Below are 20655 nucleotides of genomic sequence, written 5' to 3'. Positions count from 1 at the left end.
TGTACGCACTCATTCAGAGGGGATTAAAAGCCCAAGTTAATTACTTGAACCTATAGGTTTGGCAGGGCAGGGTCTTCGTTATGGCCAGCTCATGCATTCATCAGCTCGTGCTGAATGTTGAACAGATAACAGTCTTACTGCGCCAGGTTATGCTTGTTTGGCGGTGGGAACCTGGTCAGTAGCCGCGTCCCTTTCTTTCTTGTTGGGTGTTGCTCTGTGTTGGACATTGACACTACAAAACTATGGCTCAGCCGTCAGATTTTGCGCTGCAATAGTATACTCAGTATGAACTGGAAAGTGAGGAGATGAGAACACTAGGTGTATTTTTTGCTTCTTTCATTCAACCCACTTTTGGCGAGCACCTGAACTCCTCTGTTCTCCGATCTTTCCTTTTATGGGATCCGCGGATTAATTGTGCTGAAATATTAATCGACAACATACAAATAATATAACTTATAATGCATTTGGATTCCAATATGGAATCTCCTTATTCCGTAAATCACTCTAATTTTTTTTTTTGGTTGGATGTAAATTACTCTAATTGAAGTAACATTAGAATTACTCCGCAAATAACAAATTTTCCGAGTTTTCAGTACCCATTAGAATGTAACAAGTCATTGAGATAATTGAAGAAAAACGTAGAAGCAAGTAAATTTAGCGGAAGTAATTTGCCAAATTTAAAGATGTCTACGCCAAGTGGACCTTCCTTAATATTCCTTCACTATCATTCTATAATCTTGCTTCCCTTATTTCTCTCTATCTCTCTCTAAATGGAGCACTCTGCTGCTGCTGCTGCTGCTACCCTGCAAAATCTGAGTCCTTGGGCTCTAAAAACGCTTCACGCAGACTTCCTTGTCACGACAAGGATAATCTTCATGCTTCTTACTAAATAAGTAAACTGAATGCCCGATCATATGAACTGTGGCTGGCTAGTTGATTATACTAAGCCAATACTTCCCAGGGGGTCTTTCTCTTTCTTATCAAAAGTTGCAGGACCTAATGTTTGATAAAAACCATCACCAACTTATACCGTCCAACTTACTCATATCTGCGTGATTTGCTTTCTTTGAATTCATATACTGAACAACTTACGACTGACTTTGCTCAAATAACTCATCTGCCTAAGATTCTGGAAGTTTGCAACACTTCCCAAGTTCCCATGCTAACCATGCAAAAGGTTACGTCTTAATCTGAAGGTTAGCGATTGACATCTGTTGACATATTGGACTTAATGATGCATGTAACTGGTAATGATGCCGGGATGCCTTATTATGCTCACATGATATGGTAAAAACAAAAATGCAGTCGACTTCATTTTCTATTATCGATCTTCAATAGACATATTCGGCTTATATGTCTCCCCATGATACATGTATCTGCCAATTCATGGATTTGTTTCCAAAATCTACAATATCAGTTATTAAATCCTGTTAATCTGTCAAAAAATGGCATGCATTTTAAACTATATATATGAAAATATGTCGGTTCAAACACATCCAAATGACGACTGTTGATGCTAATGGAAATAATGCTGCAATAACGCCAATTGCTTGCACACTCGATATAGGAAAAGTGAAGTGGCCGACTTCATTTTTGTTGTATCTGTCTTCAATATAATTATGTTGCTTATTTTGTTTCCACTTGATACATGAATCTACCCAATGATGGATTTGTTTCCAAAGACTATAATACGTCAGTTATTAATGCCATCGGCGACGCTTGAACCTCATCCAAAATCACATGTGATTTCCATAGTCGGAATAGTATAGATATTTTTCTGGTTGATAAATAACTGATGAGATAACACAATAGAAATCTGGAGGATAATGGCAGTTTTATCGTGGACCTACTTGCTTAAGGTGCTGCATCTTACAACCTAGCCGATTTTGGACTTCTTAGGATTCACAAATTTGCACAGAATGAGGAATGTCATTGTTTCTGTATGGACAAAAAAAGCGAATCATATGGGGAGGATATATTTCTTTTCATATCTCGAACTGTATATACTGGTCCTTGTCCAGTCAAAACTGCCACAGATATCGGAGAGCCCTCTCAGTAATGAAGGCAGTGCACACAATGCACCAGGAAGCAGGATATGCACTGTATTTAAAAGTACTTTCGGAACTTTAAATTTTCTCGTGATGTCATAATTACGATAAGCACAAATATCGTTAGTCTAGCATTTATATGGCAACGATAAGGGAAAATTGAATTGTCCAACTAAGAATTTTGAGTATCCTAATCCTTCCGTTTTCCTGATATACAGAGAGTGCACCTAAGGATGAGATGTGGCTAGCATTTCATTTGTCTGTACACACTCATCGTTGGCATGTATGAGGTATTATACATACCAATAATCACTAATTTACATGCCATATACACGAGGCTGAGGGAGATTCTGGACTGTCTTTACTAGGTAAGAGATTAATTACTTGAAAGAGAGGAAATTTTTTGACAACCGAAGACATCTATCCTGGCCAGAACAGAAGCTCCTATAAAACCCCCTATTCCAAGCCCTTCACAAGTCACATCTCCATTCTCTTTTCTGGTCTCTCTCAAAAAGTTTCTTTGCCTTTTTCTGTGCTTTAGCCATGGCAAGAATGACTAGGGGTCGCCAAAGGATTCAAATGGCCAAGATGGACAACGAGAGCAACCTTCAAGTTACCTTCTCGAAGCGTCGATCTGGCCTTTTCAAGAAGGCAAGCGAGCTCAGCACTCTCTGTGGTGCAGATGTTGCGCTGATTGTCTTCTCACCAGGCGAGAAGGCCTTCTCCTTTGGTCACCCTAACGTCGACACTGTGCTTGATCGCTTCCTCAATGGCAATGAACTGCCCCAGCAGACCCCAGGCACGGCGCAGCTCATCGAGGCTCATCGCAACGCCACTATTTGCGAGCTCAACATGCAGCTGACCGACGTGCTTGGCCAACTTGAAATGGAGAAGAAGCGTGGCGAGGAGCTCAAGAAGTCGCTGAGGGCTAACCAGGAAAAGCATTGGTGGGAGAAACCAATCGATGAGCTGAGCGTGCCCCAGCTTGAGCAGTTGAGGGTCTCGCTTTTTGAGCTCCGGAAGAATGTTGGCAAGGAGACGGAGCAGATGGTGATCCAGGCAACCAACGGTCAGCCGTTCTTTGGAGCGAGCTCAAGCCATGGACCGGCTATTCCTTTCCAAGCGCAGAATGGAATCAGTGCCCCGGTGATGCCGCCCAACCCTCTTCCATACAACTTTGGATATGGATCCGGATATTTTTAGGCTCTCTACAGGCTCTATGGATATATGATTATATGCTTATTTTGTTATGTAATATGAAGTTATTTATGTTTCTGAACTTTTATCTGCGCATGTGATTGTATGCGTGAAGTCATTTCGCGTATGCATCCAAAAACAAGAAGTTAAAGGGGTCTGTTTAAGGATTTTAAGTGGTAATATTTTCTATGTTATATTCATATTTGATCAGTGTGAACGTTGTGCTTAACCTTTGCTCTTGTTGCTTGATTATGTTATAGTTTCAGATCGATCGATCGTCACCTGCTGCAATTAGACATCTGAGCAGGCCAATTGACCTTCGCATAAACTGATTGTTTTTGGAGGTTTGTCCTCATTGAACTTGAGGCATGTTGCTTTGGTTAATTGAATCTAGGGACAAGATCTACCAATCTTTAAACGACAGAAGATTAGATCTTCAGATGGAGGCGACGGTTTCAACAATAGACAGGTGTCAGATCGATCGCCGCAATCTAGCAAATCTTTGTTCATATAAGTTCCGATTAGTAATTACCATACAAGAAGGATACGCTTTTCGGCATTTCACATCTGAGACGCGTGAAGCTGGCACGTGACTGTCACTCTCCTCAAGCCGTTTCTGATATTCGAAAGAAAGTTATATATATCGAATACAGTTCCATTTTTCCTTCCATCTCGGCAAATTAAAGGCGATAAAAACTAGTAGGAAGCCAAACCAAGGACCAGGATGTATGTAAACTATGAATATGGTTGAATGTGCATGGTAGGAAGGAATGAAGAACCTTGCGTTCAGAAATAGAAGTAACCTATTAAAGTTTCAGGATAAGGCCAATTCCTGGTGGGGCGAAAGAGTATTTGTTTCTGTCTGTTTGATTTGTATTAAATCATAATTAAATAATTCAAAACAGTTTAGCAGATAAATCTTTCCTTCCAGCTATCAATATGTTCATTACTCAGGAAGATGCAGAATACGCCTCACATGATCTCCCTTGACGTATATGCTTGAACATTATCATTCATATGCTGCTAATGATGACAGGCTTCGCTAAAATAAGCCTTTTGAAGCCTGCTTTTGCAGAAGTAATTGAAACATGGAGCACTCACGGGTCGGATCGCATGTCCATACTTTGTAGCATCATATGAAGTCTGGCGAAAGCGATGACCAGTACAATTCATTCTTCAGTTTTCGATGTTCTCCTCTTTTTTTCTGAATTAGAAATGAGAATTCTAAGATTTTTCCACTGAAAAACTAGGGTCTTTTCATTACCCACCTACCAGTTTCTCTGATCGTCATAGTATATGAATAGTGAATACCTTGTTCCAATGACAACTTTGCTACGTAGAGTTATTGTTACCGTTGTTCATTTACCGATTGAAAGATGATTTTCCAAATGAAACGAGTCGCAATTGCAGCAGATTCGATTATGCAGCTTTTCTGAAAACAAGAACGTTTAGTCTTTATCAGGCTATCAAGCTGATTCGACAAATCATTCGCATGTGCGGTTCTTTTCTTGACCATCAGATCAATCAGACTTTGAGCTTTAACACCAATTCCTCACTTGATATCCTAGAGCTATTCGAAAACCTCGAACCCCGACCGGAGAATACACACGTCGCCCCCTACACTAACATGTTCGACACATCGGCTCTTTCACCATCGGATCATTCGGAGAAAAAAAAACAGACTCTAGTGATTAGCTTTGATGACAAAGCGTCGCCTCTGGTTTGCGCTTTGAAAAGCGAAGTTGGAGGAGAGATTACATTAATGAGAGTATAATCCAAGGTAGAAGACAACCGAGGGTGCTGCAACGTGCGTGTAGAGTTCTGTCCTAGCGCCTGCAAAATTCTTACAGGATACGTAAATGCTCCTGTCATTTACTCTTTTTTGACTCCATCTTTGTTTGTTGCTGATCTTTGGCAGAACTGGGATAGAGATTAAAGGTGATCTTTATGCACTCGCATCTGTAAGTGAATTCCAGAAAACAACAAAAGTAATTTATGAGCTAATTATTGTTCCAGTTTAGAAACTGAAGGCAGATACATGATGCACTCCCATGTTACCAAAAGAGAAGACAGTTGAGTTCAAGTGAATATGAAGGTTCTCTTGAGAAATATAGAGTTATTCGTATGTCCATTGTTTTCTTTCGAGTCGAGTGAAGTAGAGTCGATGTATTGGCAGGCTCGAGCTCGACGCAGCTCACAAACTCAATGCCTCAAAATCGACTCGAGCACGATCAAGTATTATCAATATATCCTGCTTGAGATCAATTTGACTAAACTTGATTATGCATATGGGGTACAGTATGTATTTTAATGATCTTTGCTTTCCAATTTAAGAAGCATTAAAAATCTTTAACAAAAAAAATGTGGGCCTGTCCATCAGGGAAAAATTGTCCAAAAAGTCATAAACTTATAGTACGACGGCCAATTTTGGACTAAACCTTTCAATTGTGTCAATTTAGTTCTAGACTTTTTGACGGTTTGTCAATCGAATCATAAACCTTTTAATTTTGCCAATTTAGTCATAAACCTTAGAACGATTTGCCAATTTTTGACTAGAAATCACGGACGTGGCGGTCTAGTTAGCATCGACTATCCTATATGGCACAATCAACGCTAACGTGGACAATTTTTTTTAATTTTTTCTTCTTTTTCTCTTTTCCTTTTTTTCGTTTTACCCTCTGCCGGTCATCGCCACACCTCATTGATATATGGTAGGGGTCGCTGGCCACTGATGCGGGCTTCGACACCCTTGCCAGACTTGGGCAAGGATCACTCGTGCTTGGGCTAGCGAGGGCAGCCCTTGTTAGGGCAAGGGTCCCCCTCCTAGAATTTGGTGAGGGGGCCACCCTCGCCGGCCATCGACTAGGCCCGGTGATGGCCGATGGAGGGAAAAAGGGATAAAATAATAAAAAATTATCGACGTTAGCATCGGCCATACCATGTAGGATTGGTGGCACTGATTAGACCGCTACATCAACAATTTTCCGGCCATGGTCAGAAGGACTAAATTGATAAAATCGTTAAAAAATTAAGGACTAAATTGACAAATCGTCAAAAGATTTAAGATAGATTTGCACAATTGAAATGTTTAGAACTGAATTAGCCACCGTCTAATTGGTTTAGAGCTTTTTGGACAATTTTCCCGTCAATCTGAGCATTAGCGAGCTCTAGCTCGATTGGACGAGCTCCTCGAGTGGTTCGAACTCGAGCTCACCTAGGAATTAGCCGATTCGATCTTTGATATTCCTCAAGCATAGCCCGATTCGCTTAAACCTCCATGGTTCTACTCGTGTTAAAGCTCAAGGAATCTTGATAAACTTGGGAGTCAGAAACTTTGAGACGCAATGCAATTGCCCAACGGTTGTCTTCAACGGCTGCATGAGCATAGTTACATTCATGCAAGTTGTACGGGGCAAATTGTCCACTCAGTTATAAACCTATTGTACGGATGCCAGTTTATTTCTAAACATTCCAATTTCGCCAATTTAGTCCTAAACCTTTCGCGCGAAATTACGATGTGGTCCATCCTGTCAATTTTCGCCGGAAATCGCCGATGTGACGGTCCAATCAATGACGGCGAAAATTGATCGGAATGACCACATTGAAATTTTATGCAAACGTTTAGGACCAAAATTGACAAAATTATAAAGTTTACGACTGAATTGACATGTATACAACAGGTTGAGGACTGATTGGGTAATCCTCCCGGTCGTATATGATCATCACGTTGCTCTCACACGGGAATATATAGTCTTAATATGGACGACCTGATTTGCCACAAAATTATTTCGAGGTTAGAACATGGTTTTACAAGCTAATTCATTATGTACCCTCCCATCCTCATTCAAATTTCAAATAGAAAGAAGGATAATAGTCATGGACCACCGAAAGAAAGCGTCGTCGTCGGGCCCATATAGCTCAGCTGGCAAGCAATTCGAAATTCGAGTTGCAAACATTCATCTTTTTGACTAATTATTGCCTTAATTAAAAAACAAAACTTGTGATAACCCACAATTAACGAATAGCCCCCTGCCAAATCAAGTCTTATTTTTGAAAAAGTCTTGCTAATATTCTGTCAATTGAAAAGAAAAGATCAAACATCCTAAGATAAGTGTCCACGCAAAGAAGAATGAGTTGGAATCCTCGTTCAAAAGCGACCCTTTTCCATAGTGTCCGAATACATTGCAATCGGTCCATTTGAGGAGGTAAACCTTAAGCATTACTTCAGTCACTAACATTCCAACATTCTAATGTTGATTAAGCAATTAGATTAAGGGTCAAGTAATGGCAAAGTGGAACTTCCGGGCCTAGAGAGACGCATCGATAAAGATAAGAAAAAAAAAATGGCAAACTTTAGAAATCGGTAGTGCAATTAACAAAGGCTAATAAGATTGTGTAATCGGATGCCCCAATTCCACCGTCATTCTCTTTTGTTTTAAATAACGCCCTCGTTACACCTAAACTTTTAAAGAATTTGGTTTTCATTCCCGAAGACTTCTGTCGTGGCACTGAACAACCGAAAAATACGATGTTCGCGAAAATTGCAACGTAAATGTAATCTCGGTCGATTAGACGATAGCTCTTACTATTGAGCCATCCTCAGTTTGAACCGAAGGCCTTATGGTGCGAATTCTCTGATCTTGATCAGCTGTAATGCACGTAAGAGGGTTGAGGATCGAGAGAACAAGAACAATGAACATGGTCACGATATTACAAATTTATATATATGTATAAGAATTGGATAATGTGGGAGGTAACTAGAAATAGATACCGAGGGAGTAATCAAAGCCGGTCGAGGAAGAAGAATCCAAAGGAGAGAAACAGCTAAGGAGAAATTTGCCTGCCTGCCTGTCCCTGCGATTGCTGAGGTGGCAGATTGATTGGCTGGCGTGGGGGCCCACGCCACGCAATCAACGGGGGAGATTCGAGAGATGATGACGCGAAGGACATGACGGCTCGTTAGGGGGGGAAGAGGAAAATGTAACGGCCGGGGCCCGCGCTCCGATGTGGGGCCCACGGCTCCGTCCATCTCAGCCGTCGAAACGATAAATGAACAAAAGCTGTAAAAATAAAATAAGATAAAATAAAATAAAAGGAAAAAAAAGAAGCCAAAAAAGAGAGAAAAGAAGAAGAGGGAGGAGGAGGAGGACAAAAGGACACGATGATGAGAGAGTTGCTGGCCAATAGTTGTAGCCCACCGACTGGGGGGACGAGCCCGTTTCCGTACGTGTTTTGGGGGGTGCAGTAAAAGACAAAAGAGCCCGGGGAAATATATTAATTATTATCATTTCTTTCCCTAATTAATTATTATTTTTTTAATTGTTAATTTTATGTGGAACAAAATATTTTTTATTTTAAATTAGGGATGTGCTGGCAATCTGGGAATCCGAATGTACGTACACCAGCAAAGATCTTCAGCCGCACGCATGCCCCAGCCGCGCCCCTCTGGAACTCCCCCCCCCCCCCCCCCCCGGGTGCTCCAGGATCCCCTGCGCCCGTTCCCACGCCGGGCGCCTGTGAGCTCTCCCTTCGCGCCCGCACGATCCCACCCCCCCCCCCCGCGCCGTTGCCTTGGCTCGGATCTACCGACGTTGAGCCCGCGGGGGCTCGTAGATAGAATGGGACCCACGTGAGATCGCGTGATTAACGATTGTGATTGAGCCGGAGCGTTTTCCCGAGCAAAGAAATTCCCCATTTGTGAAAACTTTCCTTCGGCGGCAAAATAGAGGAGAAAAATTATTTATTGTTCAAAGCAGATCGAAAATCAATGAAATTATTGACGGAGGAAAGGAAATAAATTACCTGTCGAGAATTAGCGGGAGACACTTGTTCGGATCAGAGCCCGTGGATCAGATGCAATCGGAGCCATTACCTCATAGGTGACCCATTTGTTCAATCTCTATGATTGACTCGGTACATGATGGGACGAGGCTTGATACGATCAAAGCCATCTGTTAATTACTCAAAAAGAGCGACACGAGGTTCTTATGTTTTCCCCCTTTTTCTAGGCAAAAAGAAGTAATGTCTATTTAAAATATTAAACCGGACATTCGTCTCACGGTTTAAATTTTTAGAACAATTGATAATAATACCATAAAATTTTACCTATTATCAAAATAGGAGGTTTTGAGTTTAAATATTATCAAGCAAAAAGATCGGACGAAACGTGAGGGAGAATGTTAAAATTATTTCTCATTTCTTCGAGAGGATTCGCCTAACACGAAACTCACAAGATCACGTAAAATCACGTTTTCGATTTGAGGCTTGGTTATTGGGACGTGACAAGTACAGATGTCAAAACAAAGAAGCGATGACCAGACCACCACTGGGATAAATCAAAAGCCTAGAAAGAAAACGACATCTAAAAAGCTTTGAACTTCAAATTCAGCCACGACAACTCTTAGTGCTATTTGACCCAAAAAAAAAGGAACTCCTAGTGCTCGACAGCCATGGTTCCGCTAATCCATCAAAAAGGGAGCACCGTTCATCGGCCACACGTGTGTTTACCACCTTGTTTTATTGTGGAGATAATGAGGGCCCTTTGAATTTCTTCGATTCACGCAATGTCGTCCCTAAACTTATTTGGTTCGATATTTTTCTTAAATTGCATATTCATTTGTTCATGATGGTCGTTTTCTTAGATTATTTAATGCAAATGCTAGCATAGGCGTCGCTACTGGCGAGGCTATGCTGTTGCTCACTTCGACCATCCAAGTCGAAAGAGATCATAGCCCATTTGATGAATGTAGTAGCTTATAGAAACGATTTTTTTTTTTGTTTTCTGTTCTCTCTTTAAAATTCTTCTTTGCAAGGTTTCTTCTTTTAAGTTTTAATTGTTTTGACGATCATATAGATGCCAACGCGGCACTTAACGGTTGCGCCACCGTTTCCTTTTATATTTTAATATAAGGTTCAACTTGAACAGTTACATGCGTAGCTCAAGAACATGATTGAATAAGGAAAAATCAGGAACGACATTGCACAAATTGAAAAAGCATAGGGACCTTCCTTACCGTTATCCCTATATTAAACGATGAAGTGATCAAGGAAACCGACGAACGATAGTCTTGCTCTTTTTCACAAATTCCAATTTTGACGAAATACTTTTTAAAACATGTTGACTAGTCAAATGCATCTAGATCAACAAACCAATTTCCATGAATTTTACACATAGGACTATGCTCGTTTCATCATATTGTGAAATTAAGCTACCAAAGAAATTAATTAGATTTCTTTTTATATCAAGAAATAGGATTAGTGTACTAAGACTAGAGTTTATTTAGTCGAGACCTTTGTTGTTTCCGTCTTTTAGAGTACCTAAAAATACCACCAGCATCTCCAGTCACATCGCTATCTATTAGTTATACCTACACTACACAATTTGATTGGTGGGGGTGGGAACATCAGCTTATTGGAGTTGGTATTTAGATTTCAGGTCCCAGTCATAAATCATATTCGTTGCTACCGCTTTTCTCCATTTTTCTGTCCAAATAATATTCCTCAAGGAAAAAGAATAAAATTACGGACACCCAATTAAAGTAGGCCTAGAAGGACAAAATATTTCATTTTGTTGGAATTTCGCCCCGGGACTGGAAAAATGACCATTTTGCCCCTAGGCTATGTTTGGGTCCGAATTTTTGAGAAATTATTTGGGATATTTAAGAGTGCTTATCAGCTGCATTATTGGACCAAAAGACCATTTTGCCCCTCAATTATTGAATGGTTTTTTGTTTTTGTTTTCTGTTCTCTCTTTCAAATTCTTCTTTGCAAGGTTTTTTCTTTTAATGCTCTGTTCGTTTCGCGAAAAATATTTTTCAAGAAAATATTTTCTGGGTTTTTCGGTGTTCGGGGGCGAAAAATAAACTAACCCGGAAATCATTTTGCCCTCGATGAGTGAAAACATGAAGAAATTATTTGTAGATTAATTGAAAATGACCAATTTAGGAGCCCATTGGAAAATTACGGAAAACTAGTTGTACATGATTTTCTTAATTGGGATTGATTTCGGCCTCGTGTCTAAATTATGTGGAGTGCGATTAGCCAATGATTGGTTTGAAATTAATTATTGAATTGTGAATCGCACGTTGAGCCACCATTGTGGTGTGATATTGAGTGATGAATTTCATTGGTGCTCATGCATTGCATCCATAACATGGACACGATTATGCCGAAGACATGTGTGGAATTGTGCGGAAAATATTTTCCAAAACTTTTTTAGATAATAACGTTGTGAGATCACCTGACCTTTGGGTCATGACTTCGGTCGATACCGTCCTCATGCACTGCCACGAAAATGCATTTTCTGCGCATGCCTTTGAAAAGACGAAACTATTTTCCGGGTGAATGTCACAATAAATAATAAGCGATTTTCTACCAAACAATGACGTGAGTCTAAGTTTTAATTGTTTTGACAATCATATTATTGATGCCAATGCGGCCACACGTGTGCTTACCACCTTGTTTTATTGTGGAGATAATGAGGGTCCTTTGAATTTCTTCGATTCACGCAATGTCGTCCCTAAACCTATTTGGTTTGATATTTTTTTCTTAAATTGCATATTCATTTGTTCATGATGGTCGTTTTCTTAGATTATTTAATGCAAATGCTAGCATATGTTTTTGTTGTTTGACAGTCTGGTCAAAAGGAAGAGAGGAGATTTCAGTTAAAACCTTGACAGTAACCAAGCTCTAATTCCCAATCCCAAGCCCAAACCAATTGATATATTTTTTATATTCATCCCACTGACCCTAAATTTGAGAGAATTTGCTGTGTATGAGGATGTAGGGAGAGAGAGAGAGAGAGAGAGAGAGAGGGGTCCAGGCCTCCAGGGGGAGAGCAGTGGGGTTGACCCTGCTGTATCAGTGCTCACATCTGAAATGCCCCAGCTAGATTCCAGCCTGTTCATGTCCCACCTCTGCACACCAAACACAAAATCTCTCCCCTCTTTCCAAATTCATCGCCCTTCTTATCCTCTCTCTCTCTCTCCCTTCCTCTCCCCCACCTCAAAGCCGCTGCAGCAACACACAACACACACCTTCTTCACAATATACTCAATACATTCTGTGGAGGGTTCCTCTGCTCTGCTCTGCTTTGCTTTGCTTCCACTCCAAGGAAGAGAGCTTTGGGGCGATCCAAGAAATGGATCCCTGCCCTTTCCTCCGTGTCCTCGTCGGCAACCTCTCCCTCAAGCTCCCCCGGCCCTCCTCCTCCGCCGCCGCCCCCTCCGCCTCCGCCGTCCACCCTTCTTCTTCTTCTTCTTCCTCGTTCTTCTGCAAGATCAAGCTCTCCAACCTGCCCCCCCAGCACGCCACCCTGCCCCTGGTCTCGTCCCCCGAAGACGACTCCCCCGGCGGCCACCCTTCTCAGCCCCTCGCCGCCTCCTTCAGCCTCCCCAAGCCCCTCCTCGAGAAGCTCGCCCTCCAGAACCCGACCTTGAGGGTCGAGGTCTACAGGGGCCGTTTGGGGAGCGGCTGCGGGTTGGTGGGCGGCGGCTCGAAGCTGATCGGGAAGGTGTGCGTGCCGCTGGACTTGAGGCGGGCAGAGCCGCGGGCGGTGTCGGTGCACAACGGGTGGGTGGACATCGGCAGGAAGAGCGGGGAGAAGCTGCACGTGAGCGTGAGGGCGGAGCCTGATCCGAGGTTCGTGTTCGAGTACGAGAAGGAGCCGGAGTGCAGCCCCCAGGTGTTTCAGGTCCAGGGGAGCGTGAAGCAGCCGGTCTTCACCTGCAACTTCAGTTGCCGGAACAACAACGTCGGCGACCGGAACTTGCGATCCAGGTAATTGGTCTCGCTTCAATTCCAATGCTTTTCGTTTTCAGAACAGAGTTAGAAAGTTAACAGAAGAGAAGATCACTAAAAACCAGGAATCAGTTTCGATTTGAACTGGTGCCTTTTCCACTTTTGCCTTGTTGGGTTTGAATGCAAAAAAGACGATTTTGCGAAAAAGATTGAAGATTTCGAGCCTCTGTCACGGTGTGTTTTGGTTCTAAAACTGGAAATGTCAAGTGGGTAGGACCCGAATGAGAAAAAGCGAATCATTTGATCACAAGAGTTTGATTCTGGAATTGATTGGTGCTTCTTCAAATTTGGTTTTGGAGTCTAACTGTGTTGCTGTCCTGCTGTGATACAGATCGTCCTTGTCCGAAACAAGCACATCGCGAAGCTGGATACCGTCTCTGGTCGGCAACGACAAGGACCCGCATTCTAAAGAGAGAAAGGGATGGTCCATCACCATCCACGACCTCTCTGGCTCTCCGGTGGCGGCGGCATCGATGGTGACGCCCTTCGTCCCGTCCCCTGGGTCCGACCGGGTCAGCCGGTCCAATCCGGGCGCGTGGCTCATCCTCCGCCCGGGCCACGGCACCTGGAGCCCATGGGGTCGCCTCGAGGCCTGGCTCGAGCATGGCAGCTCCGAAATGCTCTCCTATCGATTCGAGCTCCTCCCCGACACCACCGCCTCGACCACGGCCACCGTGGCCGATTCCTCGATCAGCATTAAGACCGGCGGCAAATTCACCATAGACTTGACCACCAGCGTGTCGCCCATGAGCAGCCCGAGCAGCAGCATGGACTTTGGGTCTGGGTCGTGGTCCGGGTCGGGATCCGGGTCGGACTTCGTGGGATTGGGGCTGTGGCCATCGGTGCCCGGTGGGTTCGTGATGTCCTCGACCATGCAAGGGGTGGACAGGGCGAGCAAGCCGCAGGTGGAGGTGGGGGTTCAGCACGTGACGTGCACCGAGGACGCGGCGGCTTTCGTGGCATTGGCGGCGGCTGTCGACCTGAGCATGGATGCCTGCAAACTGTTCTCCCAGAAGCTGAGGACAGAGTTGAGGCAGCAAAGTCAGGAGTGCGCCATTTGATGCGATTACTCGTCGAAATTACTCAGTCGAGATCTCGGGCCATGGCATTTCTGCAATTAAGTCTCACGTGGACCTCTCACGATCTGGCGATCGTTGTGAGAGCGGATGATCCGTGTCGCAGTCATTGGATTTTTCTTTTTAATTTTCTTGACCATGATTCTTTTGATGAGCGTTTTTCTTGGCTCGGTTGGGCGATTAGGAAGTGTACAGAGGAGGGTGAGCGGGCGATGATTAACTTCTTTTGTTTTGTTTTTTGTTATCTTTTGGTGTACATGTTGTGGGTTGTGATCACTATTGAATTTGAATGCTTTAATGTTTCATTGGTTGGATTGACGTACTGTTGTTGTTGTCGAGTTTAGCTATGCTGTCCTTGGCAATTTGGCAGTTGTACATAGGGATGGAGGAGGATGTCCTAAGAATCCAATGTTAGGCACTGCTGGAATTGTCTGACTATTAGAATCGCATGATGATTGATGGCGGATAAGACAAGGCCAGAACCAGAATCCTAACCCCTCTCCTGAAATCTAGCTCCCCTTTTTTTTTTTTTTTTTTTTTTCACTCTAATAAACTATGAAGTTAATTCAGACCAAAAAGAAAAAAAACCATAGAGTTAATGGCCCAAATTTTTTTTTATCGGTCCTTATTTCATGTCTTGATCAAGTTAATGACACTATTCTCTCTCTCTTTCCTCAAGCCAAAGATAAAAATTTAGACATATCTCTTTCTCTATATAATCATACGATAGTCTTCATTCACGAGCATGCGCTACTCTTCATTCATTTGCGCCGTTATAAAACTTTACAAACAAAATGAATAACTTATAATTAGATGGGATACAATCCTTGATATTGTTTTCTTTCTTTTCACCACTTTGTAATTTCTTTTTTCTGAGAAACAAACGGTAAATGACATTTTCCTAATATTTTTAAATAACTATAGATATTTTGAGTATTACATTGATGAGGGCTGATGGAAGCTCAAAAAATGAGAGAAAAGATATCTTTTCCCACTTCCCATGCTTTGCTTTTATATAAGTCCATGAAAAGTAGGTCATAAGAAAGACAAAAATAGGGGATAAGTGCATTGAAAGTCCCAATATTTGTCACAAAATTGCAATTGGATCTAAGACTTTCAAAAAGTGTAATCAAGTCTTAAAACTTGTTACGAAAGTGCAATCGAGTCCTAAACATTTCAAAAAATGTAATTAATGGAAGGACTTAATTGGACCAATTTGATAAATATTAAAACTCGATTGCACTTTTTGAAAATTTTAGGACTCGATTGTATTTTCGTAACAAGTTTTAGGACCTCCAATGTACTTATCCATAAAAAAAAAAACAGTATTGCCAAAGGAAAGAAAAGGCTGTGTCGCATTGAGAATACCTTATGGTCTCCAGAGTTTTGTTTGTGTTTTGAAATGATCCTTTGCTTAGTTATTGCCAAAATTCCAAACTTGTTAATATCACCAAAGTCAATTTTCTTTTTTCCAATTGAAGGTGTGACGACCCATACCTTAGGCGGCGGGCACAAGATGAGGGATGGCAGGGGAGGCTGCGCCTCTACCATGGAGGTGCGTGGGGCGAGGCTGAGCGTATGTCTCTTGTCCCACATCGTTAATGGGGAAGTCCTGGGTTAATTGATAAGGCTTAGGGTTTTTCACTTTGTGTAACGTGTTTTAAAGCCGTAAAGGCCAGTAGGCCTAAAACCGACAATATTACAAGGTGGTAGCAACCCAAGACTCCCCCTCTCGGCGATGTGGGACAAAAGACATGCGCCTCGCCTCGCCCCGCGCACCTCCATGGTAGAGGCGCAGCCTCCCTTGCCATCCCTCATCCTGCGACCACCGCTTATCTAATGCGACAGATATAAGGAAACTGTGGAACACCTAAATTACAATGAAGCGATGATGAATTCGCGACTAGACTACAGCCGATGTTGATGTTCTAGCACCGACAAGTCGGTGATACGGTGAAAAGATGTCTCCAAGTACAACTTTTTCATTGCCAAAATCATGGGCAGTAACTTTTCACATGAAAGTAGCGATTGTAATAATATGTTTTTCCTCCATTTTCGGTTGGGGAAAATTCCCTTTCGTAATGATTTGTAGGCTATAAGTTACGGTCATCAGCCACGTCGGGCTGTGAATCGCTATCAACGGCCCTTTTCATTGTCTGTCGCGCTCTTTAGTTGTTAACACGACTCATATATTTTTCCACCTATAACCCAATACCTCTCACTCACTCTCCACAACCTATGTTAGGCAACCAAATTTGCTCACCAGCATCCATTGTCGCATCGGTCGCCGCCACCACATCGGTCGCCGCCTACCTCCACGGCCGTGGAGGCCACGCAAGCTCGCGGCTCCAACTCCCTCCCTTGACCGACAAAGTCCCTTGGGATGCCATTTCCTTCACTCCAGATTTGTTCACTCTACCCTAGATCTTGGCAAGGCCTCGGCGAGATTCAGCAATTGCCATCAAGATTATGAGGTTTTGTTGGACCGTTGCCAAGTGTTCGAAAAGTTTTAATTATTTAAATGGAAGTGTGATTTAGTACTTATATTCTGACAAAGATAATACGGAATCCTTCGGGGATGGCCAAATTTGGAGGGGACTTCCAAACATGGTCGTCGACGACGACAAGGCAGAACTTGCCATGCTGTGTCGAGCTCTTTCACGACCAACCAAAAACATGGTCGCGTGAGGGTGATGGTGATGGTGATGGCTCGATGAGGTGAGAGAGACAAGAGAGAGAGATAGATGGAGAGAGCACAAGTCCAGTCTAAAAATTAAATAGTAAAAAAAAATCCCGTGTGCCACGTGTCGAGTATCCCTGAGTGCGGCACACGGCGGGCTTACAGATCATGGCAGATGATCCATGTCTCCTACATTGGATGACGTTTGTAACTCGTAACCTATCAATTAAAGACATTGTCGAGGAGATTTTTTTCAAATCGGGATGGAGGAGAATATAGGCCCGGTCTTTTTATATTTCCAAGAACAAAGGAATGAAATTCGGGTCCGTTCGTTTGGCATAAAATATTCTCTCGAAAATATTTTCCTGTTTCTGTTCGGGGCGGAAAACGTTTTCTGTGGGAAAATATTTTCCTTCCCCTCACAAAATAGCCTAAATTTCGGAAAAACGACTTCCGCTTCTTCAAAAGCGGAAATCATTTTTCTGAGCTTCTTCTTCTTCTTCTTCACTAAGATCGCGGCCGCCGCCGCCGCTGTCGCCGGCGAAAAATATTTTCCGAAATTTTTCATATTGGTCGCCGAACACCGGAAAATTATGTTCCGAGAAAATATTTTTCGGAAAATAACTTCCTGAAAATATTTTCCGCCAAACGAACTGACCAATTTCAAGTTTTTTTCTCATTGTCCTAATATTGGGCCGAAGCGGTACACTGGCCCGGCCCAAACCCGAATTTTTCTTTTCTGTGGTCGACTTTGCCGTTCTTCCTCCTCCTTCTCTCTCAGGCTCAGGAAGCACCACCGAGCGCGCAGCACAACCAGGTAGCATCATCTCTGCCTTTCGCTAGATCTTTTCAAGTTAGTTTCTTCAAATTCTGATTCTAGTCCTCTCTCTAGTTTTCTAGGCGTAAAGGGTTCAGATGACTTTGATCAAGTGTGGGTATTTAACATGGTTTGGTGCTTTTTCGGGAGTTTCGGTCTGGTAATTTGTTCACGGGTCTTAGGATGGTGTACGTTTTGATTGCCAAGTTGCTGCCTTTTTTGGCAAATAGGAAAGGGGTTTCGGGTCTTTGACGTGGAAAAAATTGAGTCTTGAGGGGTTGAAGGAGGATTAAGGACTATATATGCTTGGGGTGAAAGGAGGAGTGGATGAGAAGACAGAGGAATTTTGAGGGCTTTGTGTGACTAATGGCATCATGATATCCATTGTTGAGCAAGCAGTGAGCTCTCTTTGCTTGCACCTTTTCTTCCATAGTGAGGAGGGTATGAAGCTGGAAAAGTGCTGCTCCTTCGAAGCTCACAATGGTCTGTCTAAGAACCCCAATTCAATGTAGTAAGCTATGGAAGAGTTGCTGGATGGATTAAATTTGGAGTCGGGATTGTTCTTGATTTGGGCGAGTCTTATCTGGGTCGATTGTTAGTCTGTCCTTAGTTCAACATGATTTAACATCATATACAACTAGGGCAGAACATGTTTAATTCTTGCTGCAAATTGTTTATAATGATCTTGTCAGTTATAAGAATATCAAGTGCTACATTCTCCATCTGATTATGATTAAATTCTGTTCTTCATTCAGTGACAACTTCAATCCTTCAACTTCGCTTTTGCTGTAGTACTTCGGCTTAGCAATAGGGATGGAGACCACGAGCCAAGAACTTCTGAAACTAGAGAAAAAGGGTTTCTCTGCCTCATCTATAGGTAGTGATTTATTTTACCTCTAATTTTGATGTTTGGATCGTAAGAGTGGCTCTGTTCGCGTGGGTCAAAATATGTGCGTCGATTATTGCCATTGTGTGATTTTATTTTACGTGCTTTAACATGCAGAGTCCACACTGTCTATCTGTAAAAATAAGGATTCACGCTCTCAAAGAAAGCGGCAGCACCTCAGTGGAAAGCCATTAACAAGTTCAGTTCCTACGAGCCAAGGTTGTGAATTCGTCATCTAATCATTTCGATCAGCATAATATCTTTTGACAACTATAAGCTGGTTTATGTTCATCTCATAATTCATGAAAATGGCTGTTTAGACGAATTAATTTCCTGAAAACTATGAAACAATGGGCTAGGAGGCTTTTTGTATGGTGGGTAAACTTCCAAGATATCAGGGTTGATTGGATATGGTTGTGTGGTGTGTACCACCCCTTAGCATGGTTTCAATAACTTATTCTTTTGTTTCCAAAAAGAGTCAATTCCTTTGTCTGTTTGGCTTTGCTGCAGTTCTTGGAAAAGTGAAAGATTTTCTGGGAGTTTTATCTGAAGCTAATAACAAACTGCAGGTCGATGCAAAGGTTTGGAAAATCATCTTGCTCCTCCTGTGACATTGTCTTTCTCGCATTGATACGACTTGTTATGACCTATCACGCACAACTCTTGGTTTATTATGTAGGACAATCCTGAAAGCTATGACATTGAAGTTCTCGACGGGAACGAATCAGAAATAATAGAAATGGTACTTTTTGCTGCTCTTTTGTCTACCCTGGTATAGCTTTTGGGTGATGGAACCATCAGCTGATGCTTTTGCACTTATAAAACAGGACTTGATGCTGGGGATCGCTGATCTTCACACCCCTGAAGCAGTAGCAGCTGCAGAATCTGCAGCCGCGAGTTGTTATCCTCCGATTCCATTAGCTTCTAGCACTGGCGAAACAGATTCAGAAGATACCACCGACGATGACGACAACAAAAATGACAATGAGAATAGTGATGACGATCACGGTATTTGCCAAGCGGGAGTTCCCACAAAGCACCCGAGGTCCGAGTCTGGTGAAGACGATCCGTGTGGAGGGATCGGAAACAAACAGTTGAAAAAGAAACCGAAAAAGCGTACCAAGATTATCGAGTTATGATGATTTGTGTTTCGTTTTGCTGACTTCCTACATAGTAACGAGAGAAATGCACAGGTAGGAAGTTCTTGACAGGATGCGTCGTCTAGCGACAACAGACTTACAATATGAATGTTTCAAATAGGGATTTATTCCGGTAATCGTATGAAAGATACGAGTTTATTTAGAACTTCAATAGACCGTTCAATACGGCCGCTCGCCCTCGTAGTTGCCGGGAGGATCATAGTTGCATATCACGAACAACCACCCGTTATTGCACTTCACTCTAGCGCATCCTAGATGAACAGAGTTGCGCCACACGACTTGAGTGTAGTGCAAGCACTCGCCTCCTACGCAGGAGTTTGAGTCGTAGTCATAGTTGCCCTTCTCTCCCACCCACATCTTCACCGAGTCTCTGCCGCTCAGGATGCCATAGCCCTCGGCCAGGTTCTCGCCGAAGGGCCCTCCGGAGTGCTCGAGGTTGCAGTCTCCGATCCGCTCGTTCGCGTACTTCTGAGCGTAAGCCGCGACCGTACTGTTCCAAGCGATTGGGCCGACCCCCACTTCAGCACGAGCGGCGTTGTGCTCGTCGACGAAGTCTTGGTGGGAGTTCTGTGCCGCTGCGAATCCGGCAAGGGAACAAATCAGGCCAATGAGGAGTATGGATATGGCTAGTGAAGGTATGAGCAATTTCATGTTTGAAGCTTCAAGCGGGGCAATCGAAAACGGATCTTGGTGCAATGGAATGTATGGATGATAACTTGTAATGTTATAAGGAGTATTTATAGGAGTAATACCGGTGGAATCAAAGGCAATTATGTATTTATTGAAAGCGACGTTACACATTTTTGGTTTATTTAGGAAGTTTAGCATTGTAATAGCGAAATCAAGGTTCACGGGCCTGTCCTGATGAGCTGCATCCATCCCCTTGATTTACTGTTTTCCTTAACCAAGGAAAATTACCAAAAAAGTCCTAAACCTTTTATAATTGTGCCAATTCGTCTTAAACCTTTTATAATTATGCCAATTGGTCCATCC

General features: G+C 42.7%; 4 protein-coding genes across 6 annotated transcripts; 3 read left to right on the top strand and 1 right to left on the bottom strand.

The window, feature by feature from the left end:
* Positions 1–2391: 2391 nt before the first annotated feature.
* On the top strand, positions 2392–3399 carry LOC115690360 (agamous-like MADS-box protein AGL62). The gene has a single exon (XM_030616692.2). The coding sequence runs from the start codon at positions 2592–2594 to the stop codon at positions 3249–3251; it is 660 nt and encodes a 219-aa protein (XP_030472552.1). The 5' UTR covers positions 2392–2591; the 3' UTR covers positions 3252–3399.
* Positions 3400–12222: 8823 nt separating this feature from the next.
* Positions 12223–14437, top strand: LOC115690372 (uncharacterized). The gene is made up of 2 exons (XM_030616701.2): positions 12223–13022; positions 13375–14437. The coding sequence occupies exons 1-2, from the start codon at positions 12385–12387 to the stop codon at positions 14102–14104; spliced, it is 1368 nt and encodes a 455-aa protein (XP_030472561.2). The 5' UTR covers positions 12223–12384; the 3' UTR covers positions 14105–14437.
* A 3145-nt stretch (positions 14438–17582) lies between these two features.
* On the top strand, positions 17583–19807 carry LOC115690328 (uncharacterized). Of its 3 annotated transcripts, none has more exons than XM_056304716.1 (6): positions 17583–17614; positions 18369–18493; positions 18620–18721; positions 19013–19083; positions 19182–19244; positions 19330–19807. In XM_056304716.1, exons 2-6 carry the CDS (start codon positions 18430–18432, stop codon positions 19639–19641), a joined length of 612 nt encoding a protein of 203 aa, XP_056160691.1. In that variant the 5' UTR covers positions 17583–17614; positions 18369–18429; the 3' UTR covers positions 19642–19807. The 3 variants fall into 3 exon arrangements, with proteins under 3 accessions (XP_056160691.1, XP_056160690.1, XP_056160692.1); XM_056304715.1 differs by lacking the exon at positions 17583–17614 and adding an exon at positions 17713–17734 and having other exon boundaries at positions 18372–18493; XM_056304717.1 differs by lacking the exon at positions 17583–17614 and adding an exon at positions 17716–17734 and having other exon boundaries at positions 18409–18493.
* Positions 19751–20541, bottom strand: LOC130135512 (pathogenesis-related protein 1-like). The gene has a single exon (XM_056304986.1). The coding sequence runs from the start codon at positions 20539–20541 to the stop codon at positions 19822–19824; it is 720 nt and encodes a 239-aa protein (XP_056160961.1). The 3' UTR covers positions 19751–19821.
* Positions 20542–20655: the final 114 nt, after the last annotated feature.

This window comes from Syzygium oleosum, unplaced genomic scaffold (genome assembly GCF_021117445.2).
Source record: "Syzygium oleosum isolate NSW1041296 unplaced genomic scaffold, Sole_v2.1 Sole_v2.33, whole genome shotgun sequence".
NCBI lineage: Eukaryota > Viridiplantae > Streptophyta > Magnoliopsida > Myrtales > Myrtaceae > Syzygium > Syzygium oleosum.
This window is presented reverse-complemented; position numbering and strand designations above follow the sequence as displayed.

What these genes read in the sequence shown, in the direction of transcription:
- LOC115690372 (XM_030616701.2), top strand. Translation starts at nt 12,385, where the DNA reads ATGGATCCCTGCCCTTTCCTCCGTGTCCTCGTCGGCAACCTCTCCCTC. An exon ending in GACCGGAACTTGCGATCCAG is followed by an intron (nt 13,023 to 13,374) that starts GTAATTGGTCTC and finishes GCTGTGATACAG; the next exon opens with ATCGTCCTTGTCCGAAACAA.
- LOC130135512 (XM_056304986.1), bottom strand. Translation starts at nt 20,541, where the DNA reads ATGGATGCAGCTCATCAGGACAGGCCCGTGAACCTTGATTTCGCTATT.
- LOC115690360 (XM_030616692.2), top strand. Translation starts at nt 2,592, where the DNA reads ATGGCAAGAATGACTAGGGGTCGCCAAAGGATTCAAATGGCCAAGATG.
- LOC115690328 (XM_056304716.1), top strand. Translation starts at nt 18,430, where the DNA reads ATGGAGACCACGAGCCAAGAACTTCTGAAACTAGAGAAAAAGGGTTTC. An exon ending in TTTCTCTGCCTCATCTATAG is followed by an intron (nt 18,494 to 18,619) that starts GTAGTGATTTAT and finishes TTTAACATGCAG; the next exon opens with AGTCCACACTGTCTATCTGT. An exon ending in AACTGCAGGTCGATGCAAAG is followed by an intron (nt 19,084 to 19,181) that starts GTTTGGAAAATC and finishes TTTATTATGTAG; the next exon opens with GACAATCCTGAAAGCTATGA.